The sequence below is a fragment of the Melanotaenia boesemani genome, chromosome 11 (assembly GCF_017639745.1).
Source record: "Melanotaenia boesemani isolate fMelBoe1 chromosome 11, fMelBoe1.pri, whole genome shotgun sequence".
NCBI classification, from domain to species: Eukaryota; Metazoa; Chordata; class Actinopteri; order Atheriniformes; family Melanotaeniidae; genus Melanotaenia; species Melanotaenia boesemani.
In genome coordinates, this window is record NC_055692.1 from 11,892,158 (window position 1) to 11,908,150 (window position 15,993).

Below are 15,993 nucleotides of genomic sequence, written 5' to 3' on the forward strand. Positions count from 1 at the left end.
CAGCATGAGCCTGTGTTTGAACAACTGAAGGAGATAACTACAGCAGAATCAAGTGTTTTACAGTTACAATTACACAATTATACAATTTCATTTAAAAGCACATGATGAACCAATAATAATTCAACAGACATGCGTATCTTGTAATCATTTTTTAAATAGGTAGTGCTAAGCCAGAAATTAAGAAGTTGTTAATATTTTGTCATAATGTCCGCCATTTTCTTCCACTCTTGTATGAAGAGGCAACCCTCTAATGTGAAAGATGGGGAGAGCAAGTAGGAGCAGCCAGTCTCACCAGTAACAGCCTCCCACAAGAAGAACAAGATGATGAGACACACACATGCAGAGCTGAGCTGAACCTGCCTCCCTCGAGGACAGACCTTGAGGCCATTTTTGGGGACACGTTCACTACACCCCACACCCAGCAAGCAGAGGACAACAGGTCAGTGGACCAAGAGATCATCATGTACAAGAAAGAGACTTCTCTCCCACTCACCAGCTGTCCACTCAGTGGGTGGAAAAACTCCATGCTTGCACCTCTGGCAAAAGCATCTTGCAGTTCTTGCCACCTCAGTTCCTATTGAATAAGCCCCCCCCCACCAACAGCAGGCGCTATTGTGAGTTGTCAGAGGTTTCAACTGCGACATGAAAAAATATGCACCTTTTAGGCTAAATATTGCAGTTCAGACACTTATAGATCTAAATCGCAGCCCTGAAGACAATTGTGAGGTCTGAAGACTGTCCTAATTGTTTACAACAACAGAAAACTTTTTAAAACAAGATTTTGAGTATTTCCATTCCAGTCTAAATAAGGAAGAAATACTTTTTTTTATTATTTATCTTAAGTCTTTATTTGGCCCTTTAACAAAATATAAAACAGTAATTAACTAAACTAATATTTGCATATTTACTGTTTAATACAGTGTGATAAGCCAAAATTACTGCATTGCTTTATTGTATCTTTTGCAGAAGGCAAAAATCTGTGTACAACAGGGTTTTGAACCAGGTTTTTACTTTAAAGTGATGCAAGAGGTTTCAGAAATTGTCGGGAAAAAATATGATACATATAGCATTATATTATATTATAGGGTTATGGTAGTTTCTAGAGCATTCAGGTGTTTGTTAACATAATGCAAAGAAGGAAGATATTAGCTATGGCCTTAGAGAAACTACTGGTTCTGCGCAACAATCTAAAAAATGTCAAAAAGGTCAATTCCAAATATTTGGAATCCATACTTCTACAGTGAAGATTATTCAGAAGTAGGACAGCATTTAAAAGAGCAGCCAATATTCCAAGCAAGTTCACCCGAAGGTCAGACTGACTAACGCTCACAGAAACAACGAAGAAGAAGAAGAAGAAGAAGAAAAAAAAAAGCTACATCTCAGACTCAGGCCTCACTTAGCATTTCAAAAGTTAAAGTTCACATCAATTTTACAAAATCTAAGCAAATATGATCTGTTAAAAAAAAAGAACCTTGTATCTAAACTAACCACAAACCTCTATGAGGTTTGGACAGACAAGACAGTGAAGCTGTTTGTTCATAATGCACAGTGCCACATTTTCTGAAAAGTAAACATTATACTCGCACAAACACCTCTGACAGACTGTCAAGCATGGTGATGGATGATTTAGCTCATTTTGCAACAACAGGACCGGAGGACCTGAACACATTGCAGTGATTGAGCCAACCATGAACTCCTCTGTGAACCAAAGTATGCTAGAATCTAATGCGAGGCCATCTGTGCCACTGCTAACGTGAGTCAAGGTGTTGCAATGGCCCACTCAAAGTCCAAACCTCAAACTAATTGAAATGCTGTTATGGTAAGACAGCTCTATATAAACAAACTGCTAAAAATGTCAATAGACTGAAGCAATGTTGTAGAGAATAGTGGGCCATAATTCCTCCATAATGATTCGAGAGACTGATAACATTGTACAGAAAAGAAGTTACTGCTGCTAAAGGTGATAGGGTGTACTCAGTGACATGAGTCATCCTTCATCTGAGGTTGTATCTACCTATTTTAAGACAGTGTAAAGTCCAGATGATTATTTTTTTCCTATAACATTCCAATATGTAAAATATTTTTTCCTGGTTGTATGTGCAACACTTGTTCAGAGTCCATCCAACAGCCTGGATGAGTAAAATGCTTACTGAAAAAAGCAGGATCAAAGTATAATCATAAATATTAAATTGCCCTAGATACTATCACTAATAAGGAAGTATGTCACTTTTTCTTCCCTCGTCCAATGGCATAGTTAAGAGGTGGCTGATGAGCTTAGTAGACATGAGTGACGCGGAAGGACTTGAAGTTTACCCTTTGAACAAGCAGGGTAGGGAAATTCCTGGCAAACTGCAAAACACAGAAAGTAATATCGATCTTATTTCCTGCACTTGCATCTTCATCTACAGACTAGTAGACTGTACTCTGCAAAAAAAAAAAAAAAAAACGTGTGTGAAATCAGTTTGCATGTGGTTTCATTCACACCACATATTTTTTTCCTCTTAAGCTCTAAACAGGAAAAGATTGTTTTCTTAAAGTCACAAAATCTTCTAAATCGATTTGAATGACAAGCAGATGCAACGTCATAATAAAAGGATTACAAATCTGGTGATCCCGGGCTGAAATGTGCGTGGGTAGACTTCTTAAAATAAATCTTTACAAATGACACAGTTTAGCAGTGAAACGCAGGTCTGCTGCCTCTCACTCATGCGCTCTACACACGAGAGATGACATCATGTTGGGTCAGCTTGGGTTTTAGCGCTCAGCTTGCTATCTACATCTGCCATTTCGAGAGCGTCATGTTAGCCCGCTTTTAGTTTTAACGCTGCTTCTTTAACCGAGCATTAGCCAGCATGCAGGTAATGACCTCCCAAAGCGTTTAACGCCAACAAAGTCTTAACAATAAAAATAACGGAAGAAATTAATAACGTGCGTTTGTTGTGTTGGCAATAAATTATTGCAACCTTTCTCTGCAATCTAAATCGTAAAAACCAGAGAATGTGCATCCTGTTTGCGTAGTTAACCAGTGCAAAGAGAAGTAGTAAAATGTAGTAAAAATGGTTTTGGGTCATGTGTAGTGGACGTAGCTGTCTTAACTGACAGCCATTGTGACTGCGTGTTGATAGTAAAATCTCACAACAATGTAAGATGCAATGGAAGATACCACAGTCATTTTGAATGTGACACGCGCACACAAACAAGAGCCCAAATAATGCGTGACAATGCTTGGGGGGAGAAAAAAAAGACACGCAGGAGAGTTTACACAGCATCCAGGCGTCTTGTCGCCTTTACAACCCTACCACCCCCCCCAAACTGTACATTTCACTACTACCTGTCATCCGTTGGCTTAGCATACTCACCCCCCGAGGAGCAAACCAAAACAGAAAAGCTTCTTCCCCGTCACTTTACAGCGTAAACATCCCAAATTTTGGCGAAGCTTTCAAGCAGGTACAAGCACACGATAATGAGCAAACATACACTTCGCTGTGACCGTTTAAAAGCAAACCTACGCACTTGAACCCGGCGAGCTGATGCTGCCGTCTGTACTCACCACTGAGTAGAGCAGCGTTGAAACAAGCCGAACAAAACCAGATGACGGCGGTCATTACCAACTTCAGGTGCATAAGCGTTTCCGCTCATTTGAAAGCCACTTTTTTTTTTTACAAAAAAAAAAAAAAACTGCTCTGACATGTAGCTACAGTAGCTTAGCCGAAGACACAAGAGGAAGTGTCATTTCAGTTTGGGAGTGCGAGGTTATAGCACGGACTGTTTAACGGTGAACGAGGGGGACAAACAGTGACAGCAGAGGAACAACACATGGGAAGACAAAAAAGGAAATAAAAGAAGAAGATGGGGGAAAAAATACTCACCTTTAGTAAAACACGTCCCGGTTAAAAAGCGTGCGCACTTCGGTGATATTTAGTCCGACTCTGGAGATGTCGGTGTGACTTCGTTGAGTGTTGTCAGTTGGTCTAGACTTCCTGAATGACGGAGCAGCAGGCGCACAACCCCTCGCTCGTGTTTGACAGTTACTTTGACAGACGGGCGGAAATAAAGTTGTCTCGTGTGGTGAGGGGACTGCTGAAGAATGCGCACTTTCCGTGCTTAGTGTTTTCTACTTAATAGATGCAGAACTGACTGATTTTGCTTGTCTTTAAATTATTTCCAAAATTTCCCCAAAGTCTAATGCAACTATATAATAAGGTTAAATACTATATCGATGGCGACACTTTAATGAAATTATAAAGGGAAAGTGAACAAGCACCGATCCAATATCTTATTGCCTTTGCAAATCATTAAAGATGTATGAACTGAGTCATACCGATTCTCTTGCAACTTGAATGACGCTAAGGCAGTTTGTAACCGAAATATACTAAGTCCAATGCTGCCACCTGCTGGTGTACGATGGAAGTGTAGCTAGTACCCAGTTCAACGTGCTCGTCATTATCGGGATCTTATCGGGAAACTGAGACTTGTACATTTAAAATAATAGTTATTTAAATATGGTATGATATACTCCAGGATTTAAATTGTATTACAGGTAAAAGTGAGTAAATTATGCAAATACTATGCCGAGACTAAATCCCGAACAAGTCTAAAAAATACTTCAACTATCTACATTTTATATTATAACCTTTAGAAGCAATTTTTAGGAACACCATTTTATTGGTAAATTTAAACATTAATGAATCGATTAAGCAAAGGGAAAAATATATACAGTATAACAAAAATACACTCAAACTGCTTAAACTAATCATTTTTTGCTTTTAAGCATGAAAAAAACATTGTACATATATGTATTCATTCAAATGACAACGGGAGGGAGATGTAGGCACCCCCCTCTCTGAGTAGGTGAGGCAGCTTGTACATACACCCTAAAGCCATTCATTTATTGTGTTTCATTGTTTTTTATGTATATATCCACTAAAAATGGATCCTATTTAGTGGGTTAATACACAGCTTTTATTTATTTTCAGCCTATGTTTTCTCTCTTCCTGCCTGATGTGATTTTGGAGATCAGCACGTTCATGGAGGCCTGCCCATGAGTGTTGCTGACAAGGGCCTAGTGTGCTTAATTAGTTTGAGTGGCACCTTGGTGGAATTTGCTGTTTTGCATTCCGTAAGGTTTCATCCCCTGGTTAAACTTTACAGTCAAAAAAAAAAAAAAGATAGTGGAGTCAGTAAATAAATTAATATTTTTTTTCTCATTTTGTTGGCACTTTGGTCAACATTGTTGTGTTTAAACTGTTTTTTTTTTAAGCTGGATTGGACTTTAAGATGCATAAACCCAAATCAGTGTGACTTCTGTGGAAAATATGAGTTAAAAGAAATCTGCACTTAGCTTTGGTTGTTATATATGTCTTTAATTATTTTTCATTGAATTATACATTCATTTCACATTTTAGATCTGTCAACTATAGTCCTCATTTCAGACCATCCATTCATTCTCTAAAATCTGATCACAGGGAGCTAAAGTGTATTCAAACTGCCTGAGAGAAAAATGTACACCTGGAACAGGTTGCTGGTCTATTAGGAGCCTAAAGCAGACATTCAAACACAGTGGTTGATTTTGCATTATGGGCCTTGGGTGGAAAACTAAAACACTAATTTTATATCCTCAGGAAGTAATGTTGATACAGACTTATTTTTTCTGGTGAAACTACCTGATGTAAACTCTGTGATAGTTTCAATTATATGTGTGTAAGTGATTTGTTGTTTTTAAGGTAACAGGGATACCCTATAAATTCTTAGGGTTTTGTCAGTGACACAATAAATAAATAAATAAATAAAGGACCTGTTCACTGTTATTTATAGCATCAGTTGCAACTAAATATGCTAAAGGACACCATGTAAAGACAAATCAGTTATACTGCAGTTAATTTTTTTAATATACTTGATATCTGCAAGACTTTGCTGATAAAGTTTCTTTTGGAAAAAGTACAAATAAAACAACAATTCATATCACCAGCTGAAACACATGTGCTTGTTGGTGACGTCTAACTAAAATGTGTTAGAAGTGATGCTCCAGAAAAGTTCAGACAACAGAGAAAGGAGGAAGAATATGGCTGTGGTTAATCCTTAAATTGCAACCCATCGATAGTTCAGTGTGCAGTAGCGAAATGTGAGCTAACAATAGAGCTATCAGAGAGCACGCAACTATGTAATTTGGTAATTTGCCTGTTTAAATGTTCTGCCGTAACTTCTATTACATTTATAGAAAAAATAGTTGTCGTCAGATAGCCGCTATTTTTAAATAATTACCCTGGTTATGCTTAATATAAAATTTTAAAAAGTGTTTGATAAATGTCTACGTCGTTACTACAAAAATTCTGTACAGGCATTTGCTTGGACGATCGGAGGGCCTGCCAGTTGTAGGCGCAGTTTCAAGCAAGCTGCAAAACAAAAATCGATTGTTTATTTTGTGTTTGTTTACATTCTCCAAAGGAATAAATGGCTTCGACTTTAATATCGCCAATCGTTGATTACTATAACGATGAAGAAGAAATAGACAGCGTGGATGACGACGATGACCGAAGTTTCAGAGGAAGAGACTCGGAAGAAGGTAACATTTTTACACTAAAAACCCACTGACTGTCGGGCTATGTCTACTTGTTGGAGAAGAAACGGAAACGCATGGCTATTGCACAGATCTAGCTGTTTGTATTTAATGCTTGCATTTACAGTTATTTGTGGACTCGAACGGAGACTGTTTTCTCTAAAAAAGAAATATGGCAAATGTTTTAGGTCGAATTTTAAGCTTGGTCCCTTAAGTTTCCTCTTGAGCGCTAGCTCAGCGTGCACCTAAGCCACACGTCATTAGCTTAAAGGCTATATAAAGTTAGCTACCAGACTCCCGCCAGCCAGGAAACGTTCTTTGAGCAGAAATCTTGATTCACGTCTACGCTAATTAATGCTTCAAGTGTTAGTGGCTAATTGAGCCAGCCGATGAAGGTAGCGGCAAACGTTTTACATGATTATTTGCTAGTGTCTTTTGCCTGTCTGTAGGTATCACCCCGGTTCACTACATACTAGGTTGTGCGATTAATTACTAATTTAAAGCGACGTAATAAACAACTTAATTAATTAAAACGATTTCGTTTCCGTTGCGTCTTCTTTTTGACTAATGAAACGAAATTTAGATTTGTTGCATCTGTATCTATCCACAGGATATTAATGGAAATCTGTGTAACAGCATATATAAACATATTTCTGGATACTTGTTAAAAAACAAACAGATATACAATTACATGAAATAGTTGTGTAAGACGTTAACATGGGAAGTGTTTTTTCTTAATATGAGGTCGGAATTTAGAATTATATAAAATATTTCAGGGCACTTGGAATGTTTTAATATTGCTGTAAATGGTGTACACAACGTTAATTAGTCGGTCAAGCTACGTAACGTTAGCTCTGAGCGTTGACAGGTCGGCCGTGCGTCCTCTGTGTCCACTGCTCTGCCCTTTTCACACTCTTCAGTCAGACGGGACGGATTGCAGTGAAACAGAAAGAAAGGCAAGAAGAGATCAGGGCGATGACAACACTACAAGGTTTGTTAGTTTGTTACCCGACACTGACTTACAAGCAAACAACTGGGTTTCTTTTCTTTCTCCCGATTATGTTGACGGTTCTGATGTCCATGACTACCTGTGCTAGAATCGGGTTACTCTTTAAACAGCGGACGGAGCTAACTTCGGCTAGCACATTAATGCTAACTGAAAATGAAAACTGCCGTGTCAGCTCAACGGGGCCCTTCTCTTCGCTTGTCTCGAGTTTTGAGTGTAAAAATGTTAAGATCTTTTAGTCAGCATTAACTTATGGACCCCGAATCCCGACTTTTGCCACGTCGGAAAACATGTTAGCGTCGTTTTGAGAGACTTTCCTGTGGATTGACAAGAACCAAGAAAGCCGGGCACAGTGCTGATTAATCACACCATGCGGCAAATGCTGACAGACGAGCAGCTACATTGTTGCTCGTCGTATTGATGAGATTTGGTTAAATCTCACCAAAGGCACTCTTCATCTGATTTAAGATGCGCCTTCCGTAGCGTTTGTTTAACTAAACTTTTCTCACGTGTGTACGTGATGTGTCCTGTGGTTCGTGGTAAATGTGGATTTCCTGTGGTCTCCAAATCTTAATAAACCGGAGGGCATTCCCTCTGAGGGTGTTCTCCATTACCTCACCAGTGCCACGCACGTCCTTTGATCTGCTCTCCTGGTTGTGGGAAACGTATTCAGCTCGCTGGCATGATTACACTAAAAGTGAATTTTTCAAAGTTCAGTTAAGATTGATATTTGAGATTTGAGCCCGTTTCTCAATCATGTCTGTTTCCAGACACAGAGGATGCCAGTGAAACAGATCTTGCCAAGCATGATGAGGATGACTATGTGGAAATCAAGGAGCAGTAAGTGTTTCTTCAAACTATGGATCAGTTTTACTAACTTTAGGGTTGTTGCATAAGTTGCTATTTGTTTGTGTATTAGTTGATTGGTTGATTGATTTATTGATTGCAGAATGTATCAAGACAAACTGGCCTCCCTAAAAAGACAGCTGCAGCAGTTGCAAGAAGGTAAAAAGAAAATGCACAATTACCAAGAATTTCTCAAAATGTGCATTTCGTCTTGTGGTATTTGTGTGAGGGTTGGATTGATTTCCAGTTTTTTAGCCATTGAAATGGACAATTACAACCTGTATCTGCCTGGAGCAGTTCATTTAGAAATAATCAAGACTATTTATGTTTACTGATGTAAGCTGTTTCTGAGCTGCTGACTGTGCCTTTTCTTTTAAGGGAATGTAAAACCACCACATGTCCCAAAGGCTCTTTTCAGCTCAGATTGATTAAGTTTGAAAGTTGTTTTGTAATATTTTGTGCATCAAGATGTAGAAGCAGTGTCAGTGCAATCTAATTTAAAACTGTGGGTGGATGCTGGGAGTACAGGGTATAGGGGAGCGTTATGTTTTCTAACGACAGCCTATATTAAAGTCTCAAAAACTGTTCTTTCAGTTGAGTTTGACGCAGAAAAAAAAAACATTACCAGATTCCTTAAAACCAAATTTCTCTTAATGTGTTTTGGGGTTTCTTGAGATGTAGCTCTTTTGTTCCTTTACCACATCGTATGAAGTTAAATGAGTTATCTTCGCAGGTACATTGCAGGAGTATCAGAAGAGAATGAAGAAGTTGGACCAGCAGTACAAAGAGAGACTTCGAAATGCAGGCAAGAGCACACTGTACTTTGCTTTTGATGTATCCTTGTGTGGAGCAGGTTACTGAAGTATTGGGAGTGCTTGCTGAGCTGAGAAAGAGAGCAATGGGAATAAAGAATAAATACCAGATTGCAGATTGAAACTATGTAAAGAAAAACAGCTCATATATTTATGTATTCAGCTGCCAGTTAATCATACCAGTTACAGAAATATGAAACTGTGTTTTGACCACGAAAGTATTTTAAACAAAACATTTATTAAAGCCTCAATGCTTCTGTGTTTACATGTGGTAGTCAACAGTTGGGCTGTTATTTGGCATTTGGCTCATAATGCCTGACTAATTGTTCAAACAATAAGCCATCTGGCTGTTTGACAGTCAGATGGATTTTTGTTGGCGCAGTTTCACGTTTACTTACCGTGTGGTCACCAACACCATGAGTTAATCAAGCTGCGTACCGCGAGCTGTATGTTGTTTTTTGTTTTGTTTTTTTTTAAGTAGAAAGTTTCTGATTAAAATATGTTGTGTGACTTTAAAAGTGATGAAACTACATCATATATTCAGTTAAACATGCAAGTATTACATTAGCTTTTTAAAGGCCTCGGCTATCTTGCTCTCTTTTTTTGCTCCCCGTCCCATCCATCTTTCACCATCCTCCTGTTTTTCAGTTATTTCACATTGTTAATTTCTGTTGACTCAGTTGCTTGTCTTGTTTGCAATCAGCTTTTTTTTGGCTGCACATCAGAATTTTATTTCATCTTTTTTCTGCTGATCAAATGCTTATTTTGCTTGAATACATTAGAAATGGATGCCGTGCTAATAGAGCAATAAATAGCCCTGAAGGATAGAAGTTTCACCAATGATTAACTGGCAGCTAAATACATAAATGTAAATAATGCAGCCACAATTACAGCAGTCATTATTTTACCAGCTTGATTATAAGTGTCTAGACTTGTCCTGATGCGTGTTCTAACATTTAAAATGTAAATATGTTAACACAATGAACAATGTTTTAAGGCTCAACATAAACCAGTTGCTTTAAATAATCTTTTCTTTTAATTTCCTTTACAGATTTGTTTCTCCAGCTTGAGGTAAGAACACTTGATGAGGTTAATCGATATATGTTGTTTATGTAAAATCATTTTTCCGCATCACAAAGCCAGACAGATCCCTTCCTTTTACTGTTTCTTCTTTCTGTGTGAATTTGACAGACAGATCAGGTGGAGAGGAATTATATCAAAGAGAAGAAGGCAGCTGTGAAGGAGTTTGACGATAAAAAGGTGGAACTGAAGGAAAACTTAATCGCAGAGCTGGAGGAAAAGAAGAAAATGATTGAGAACGAGAAAGTTTCGATGGAGCTGACAGGAGGTATGGGAGCCTGAGTACCATTATTAATCACTCGCTCAGCAAAAGCAAGAAAAATGGAGTAAAATTGTGTGGGTGGATATGAATTTCTCTCCTTTTATGCATTATTACTAAGTTGTCTGAGAGTATTATTTCTACAAACGGTTAAGATGCTGCAGCTGATTTTCTGAGCTGCACGTGACTTAAAAAGTATTCTGTTAAAGCTTTTTAGAGTAAATGGAAAAAATGAGTTGTAGACAGTGTAGGGCTCGTAATGGAGCATCATCCTGCAAAAACATCATGACCAGCAGCAGTGACGCTTGAAACATGCAGCAGATCTTGGATTTTCAGCCCATTTTAAAGGTGCAGTGTAACCAAATGAAAGGTCAATGATAGTAAAAAAAAATCATATATCATTAAAAACTCTATTCACTAAAATAACCATTATGTTTTTATCATCTTAGAGTGAGTCATTCATATCTACTTGCCGTGGGTCCACATACATGGCAGCTGCCATATTTGTGCCACCATTTTTACTATGGTGTCTCTGAATAGACGCACATCTCTGTGTGAAGTGAGAATCCTCTGAGCTTTAAAACTGATGTTTGATAGGTGCTAGAGCACCATTTGAGATCTGTAACACTTTAGAGAACACCATAGAAGAAGACAGTACACATGTACATAATATTGAAGTAGTTATCTGTAGTGCAGTCATTGCTGCACCTGAGGCCACTGGATTCATTCGCAGCTGAAAATATGTTTATGTCTAGGGGAATTACAGCTTTACAGCTTTGCTTGGCATTTGAAGTCATTTCTATGCCCATCCTTACCACTAGATGTCAGTAATTCTTACACACTAACAGTTAGGGCCTGTGTCCATTATTGGTCCAAGACAGGCTCATTTCTCCCGCCCATGAGGAGCCATTCTCACTTAATCTGCTCATAAAACTTTAAGAAGTCTCTCTTGGCATTGCTTGGCTCAGTGTTAATGTTTTATCCGGTGAATATTATTGAGCGGTGGTTTACCTCAGCAATGTCTCTGAACGTTTAATACTTTTTCCTTGGGGTCTTTGCAGGTGTGGAATGTGGTGGCATTGAGAGATAATGAGTTCCTGGTAGTTTGATATTTGAATTTGTGTTTTTTCCACTTAGGTTGCACCTTCTCCATATATCTTTTCCCACTTTAGCGGCTATTGCAGTGAAATGCTTGTTGAGAGGTCACTAATAAAATGTTCCCATGTTCAGGGGGGTTGCATCTCTTCAGTTTGACCATTTTTTAACTCTTTAGTTTCTGTTTTCTGTCACCCAAAGACTCGATGGACGTAAAACCGATCATGACGAGGAAGCTAAGGAGACGGCCCAATGATCCAGTCCCAATACCAGACAAGCGGAGGAAACCTGCACCAGATATCCTTTATAGTCTTTATAGATGAATCTGTATTAGATTAATCAATCATGTTTTTGCACTGGTTGTATTTGTACTAGCTTAATTAGTGCTTGGATTTTTTTTGAAGGGTTAGAATTCTTTAATTTTTTTTTGTTTTAAAACTGAAAACATGATCTCCTTGACTCTTCAAACCTCAGCTTAATTATTTGTTAACAGATGAGCAAATAATGGAAGATTTAAGAACACTTAATAAGGTTTGTGTTGTATTAGTTTCTTATTGCAAGTTACTGCAGGTCATTGCTGGATCCTACTCATTGGTATTACTTCTTTCATGTCTTCTCTTTTACAGCTTAAATCACCAAAACGGCCAGGTATGTCAGCGCTGACATTTTCTCAGTTATTTTTGTTGTGGATGCCGAGTTCTTTCATTTCAAGGAATATTTTGTATTTTAGGGAAAATCGTGCATCACTTCTGCTGATATAGAGCAGCTTAGCTTGGAGAAGCAGCCAAGTTCTTAATGTTATGACTATCTGTAAGCAGTTATGTCAGATGCTCATCAGGCTGCAAAGCTACCAGAAGAAAAGTTTGTGCATCTTGAAATAGTCTTAAGAATAATGCATGTAATCATAACATCTAATTTGATAAATGGGAGTTGTATTGGCCACTCAAATGCACCAATTTTCCAAAAATGTTTGGTGATACTGACTGTCTCCCCGCCTCTAGTGTCACCCTCATCTCCAGAGCACATCCCCTCTGCCCCCATGGAAAACCCATCCCAGCGCTATGAAGCCCGTATTGAGGAGGGGAAACTTTACTACGATAAAAGATGGTGAATTTCAAGTTTACAACTCAAAACACACATTTCAGTGCCGCTTGTTCCTATAGCTCGCTCACAGCTTGTGTCACCACTAGATGGCCACATTGACACATTTGATGGCTTTGATGTTCGGCTCATGCACAACAGACATTTTACAATCTTTTTTTTTTTTTTTTTTGAGTTACAGAAATAGAAATTGCTTAGGATTCAGCAGAATATATGCATTCGTTGAATGTTCGCAGGAACAAGCATTGCATTGTGCTGTGATGTGGGTAATAAAGCCTTGATGAAGCTCAGCCCTGACACCCTTCTGTTTGAGAGCTGAGCTCTGTGTCAGACATGCAGGAACATAAGGTTGTTTCAGGAGGAGAGAAAAAGTTAGAATTCTGTCCTATTAGCTGCTGAGATGGACAGAGAAAGTTGAAAGGAGTGAGCTGTGAGGCATGCAGCAAAGTCTCATTTATTCATGGCTAAAGAGGACACCACCGGAAAGGCTTTTCAAAGAGCCACAAGGAGACGCGTGTCATTATTCAGAGTGGGCTTAATGATCAAATACTTTCAGTGTTGGTCTCTTCTTTTTGGTTTGCTTCTGTCCACTGATGGTTCAGTCGTAAATGAGAAATGGCACTTCTTCAGAGCCAATTATCTACTCAATCTCGTCTCAGGGAGAAATCTGTTCTCTACACGTCTGTCCTCCATTCCTTTACAACGATTGATGCACATGCTGATGCAGTTTTGTATGTTAATTTCTTTTGTTTTTATTTATGGTGGCAGGTATCACAAGAGCCAAGCAATCTACCTGGAGTCAAAGGACAACACGAAGATTAGCTGTGTCATCAGTTCAGTGGGGACCAATGAGGTGACTTTTAGTTCTCACTCAGATCCTACAACAAACGTCTTAAAAGATTCTCTGCTTGCTTTATCATCACTTTAAATGTTCAACTTTATTGTCGTTACACGAGTAAAACCATAAATTAAGCTATAAAAATTCTGATAACTTGTGTATACTGTTCAACAATTAAAATTCAGTGAGATAAATATAAACATAAACAATTACTGCTGAAATATGATTTATAAAATACCGTAAAATAAGAAATCTAAAAGTTATTGACCTTGTAAGAAGCGGCTGAGTAGTTCTAGTGGGTGGGGTGGGGGTAATTTATAGCACATGGGACAAAAACTCAGCCTGCTTGTACAGGATTGGATTGTTCTGCGTTTTTGCTGGATGTTAAAAGTTCAAAAAGTTAGCATCCCAGTGTTTTGTATACCTACAGTATATTGTTATATAACAACTAAGCTACATTTTCACAAGTTTTGTTTTAGGTTTTCAAGAATCAGATAACTGTATTTACAGTACCAGTGTTCCACCTCAGTATTATGCCAATGTTCCTGTAAACTGGAGCTTGTATTGCAGCCCCCTATTTTTATTTTCTTATTTTTATGTTAAAAAATCAACAATTAATGACTCTACAAAAACTAAATGAGGCAACAAATTCTTGATTATGCTCTGTCTCTTGTATCAGAGCACTTTTTCTTAAATCATTTTAAAGACAAAACATGGTAAATCTAATTCCTGTGTGTAGTCACATTGTTCACCAAAAGAAAATCTGTAAACACTGTCAGTGCAACAGTGTGGCTCATACTGACTGGCATGTTTCTAAGATCTGATCCTGTAATTAGTCACCAGAAAACCTAATTTAGCATGTTAAGACAATTTAAAACAATTTTTTGAGCTTACTGGGTATTCCTGCTTTGATGATAATGGCTTTGATTCAATAACTAAATAAATGAGAGAAAAAGCTGATGACGGAAATTGAGTATCTATTTTATTAATATATATATTTTTAACTATTTTTTTTTTTTGACAATGTTGGTCTGGTTGGTGGTACAAGCAGTGTATTAGAAAAAGATGGCCACAGATTCCTTTTGTAGATTTTACTATTTGACTTGTAAGAACTGATTGAAACAAGACTCACTGAAATCATAAAAATATGGAAAGTTTTATTATCTCCAAACCCTCATTAAGCTCATTTGAGTGTTCAAAGCAGTTGAAAAACACAGACTTGGGTAGAGAGACCCTTCGATGCGGATGCAAAATTAGAAGCTCAGAAGATGAAAACACATGTTTGCTTCTAAATGTAATGTAAAAGTACTCTTATATTCTGTAGTTGTATATTAATACAGCAGCCTTTGCAAGCTTCATATTGACATACCATAGCCCTTTTACATCTATTGTGGACTGCATTGTTTGTAAATGACAGCATTTCTTCTGTGATGTCCAGATCTGGGTGAGGAAGACGAGCGATAGTACAAAGATGAGGATCTATCTGGGACAGCTGCAGAGAGGAACATTTGTCATCCGTCGACGGTCGGCTGCGTGAAATATTTCCCCGCAGCTCCAAACCCAGCCCCATCTGTTCGTTTATTTACCCATCCATCCACTCACTCATTCATCCAGTGTTTCCGTGCTCGGTCCTTCTCAATTGAGTTTAACATGCAGCTTCTTATTTATATCTCATATACACCCCCCTTCTCTTTTTTTGTTCCTCTGCTCTCATTTTCCCATATTAGAAATATTCATAAACAGACCTGACAGTTTTCCAGGATTTGTCACTATGTGGCATGTGTGTCTCTTTTCTACACAAAGCAGTTTTATTTACATTTTTTATTATTATTTAGTTGTTTTTCTCAAGCTGACCCACAAAATCTCACTTTTTTTTTTTTTTTTAATAAAGCACAGGAAACCAGAACTGTATCATGAATCATTCAGCTGAAGAAGTGACAGTTTTTTTGTACAGAGTCCTTTTCAGAAGTGAAGAAATGGAGTTTTCCTTCTTATTCAGGTGGTTTGGGTACAAAGTTCCTGTTACAGTGTTGTGTACATTAAAAAAAAAACTTCTTTAAATTTCAGGGCTCTCTTTTCTCCCCTCTGTCACTTCTCCCTTTCCATACGAGAACAGTAAGGACAAATTCAACTGTATTTTCATGTGACGCACTGAGATTAAATAGTTTTTTGTCATTATTTTTATTTTTTTTAAAGCTTCCTTGTTTTTTTTTTTTTATATATTTATTAAAATATACCTGCAGGTTGGCTGAAATAAACCGAACACTCAGAACACGTAACAGAAAAGATGCCATCTGGACACCATTTCATGTACTGAAGAAGCCGTTTTTTCTAGTACTTTCTCTAGTTTAAACTCACTGCTTATCTTGTTATGATGAAATGTTCTGTGGGGAAAAACCT

General features: G+C 37.9%; 2 protein-coding genes across 7 annotated transcripts in view; one reads left to right on the plus strand and one right to left on the minus strand.

Annotated features, from left to right (window-relative positions):
- Positions 1–4,242, minus strand: part of taok3a (TAO kinase 3a) — a 63,322-nt gene extending 59,080 nt beyond the window's left edge. For 2 of the 5 annotated variants that reach the window (XM_041998391.1, XM_041998392.1), the window contains exon 1: positions 3,870–4,242. The gene's annotated coding sequence lies outside the window, so the exon portion shown is untranslated. Of the gene's footprint in view, positions 1–2,313; positions 2,425–3,359; positions 3,517–3,550; positions 3,702–3,869 lie in introns of those variants that run through there. The other 3 variants (XM_041998393.1, XM_041998395.1, XM_041998394.1) reach the window with 3 other exon arrangements.
- Positions 4,243–6,355: 2,113 nt separating this feature from the next.
- suds3 (SDS3 homolog, SIN3A corepressor complex component) lies at positions 6,356–15,768 on the plus strand. Of its 2 annotated transcripts, none has more exons than XM_041998398.1 (12): positions 6,356–6,562; positions 8,333–8,402; positions 8,512–8,567; positions 9,142–9,213; positions 10,272–10,291; positions 10,412–10,568; positions 11,856–11,951; positions 12,124–12,185; positions 12,281–12,302; positions 12,656–12,761; positions 13,524–13,608; positions 15,032–15,768. In XM_041998398.1, the coding sequence occupies exons 1-12, from the start codon at positions 6,451–6,453 to the stop codon at positions 15,128–15,130; spliced, it is 957 nt and encodes a 318-aa protein (XP_041854332.1). In that variant the 5' UTR covers positions 6,356–6,450; the 3' UTR covers positions 15,131–15,768. The 2 variants fall into 2 exon arrangements, with proteins under 2 accessions (XP_041854332.1, XP_041854334.1); XM_041998400.1 differs by lacking the exon at positions 6,356–6,562 and adding an exon at positions 6,878–7,547.
- Positions 15,769–15,993: the final 225 nt, after the last annotated feature.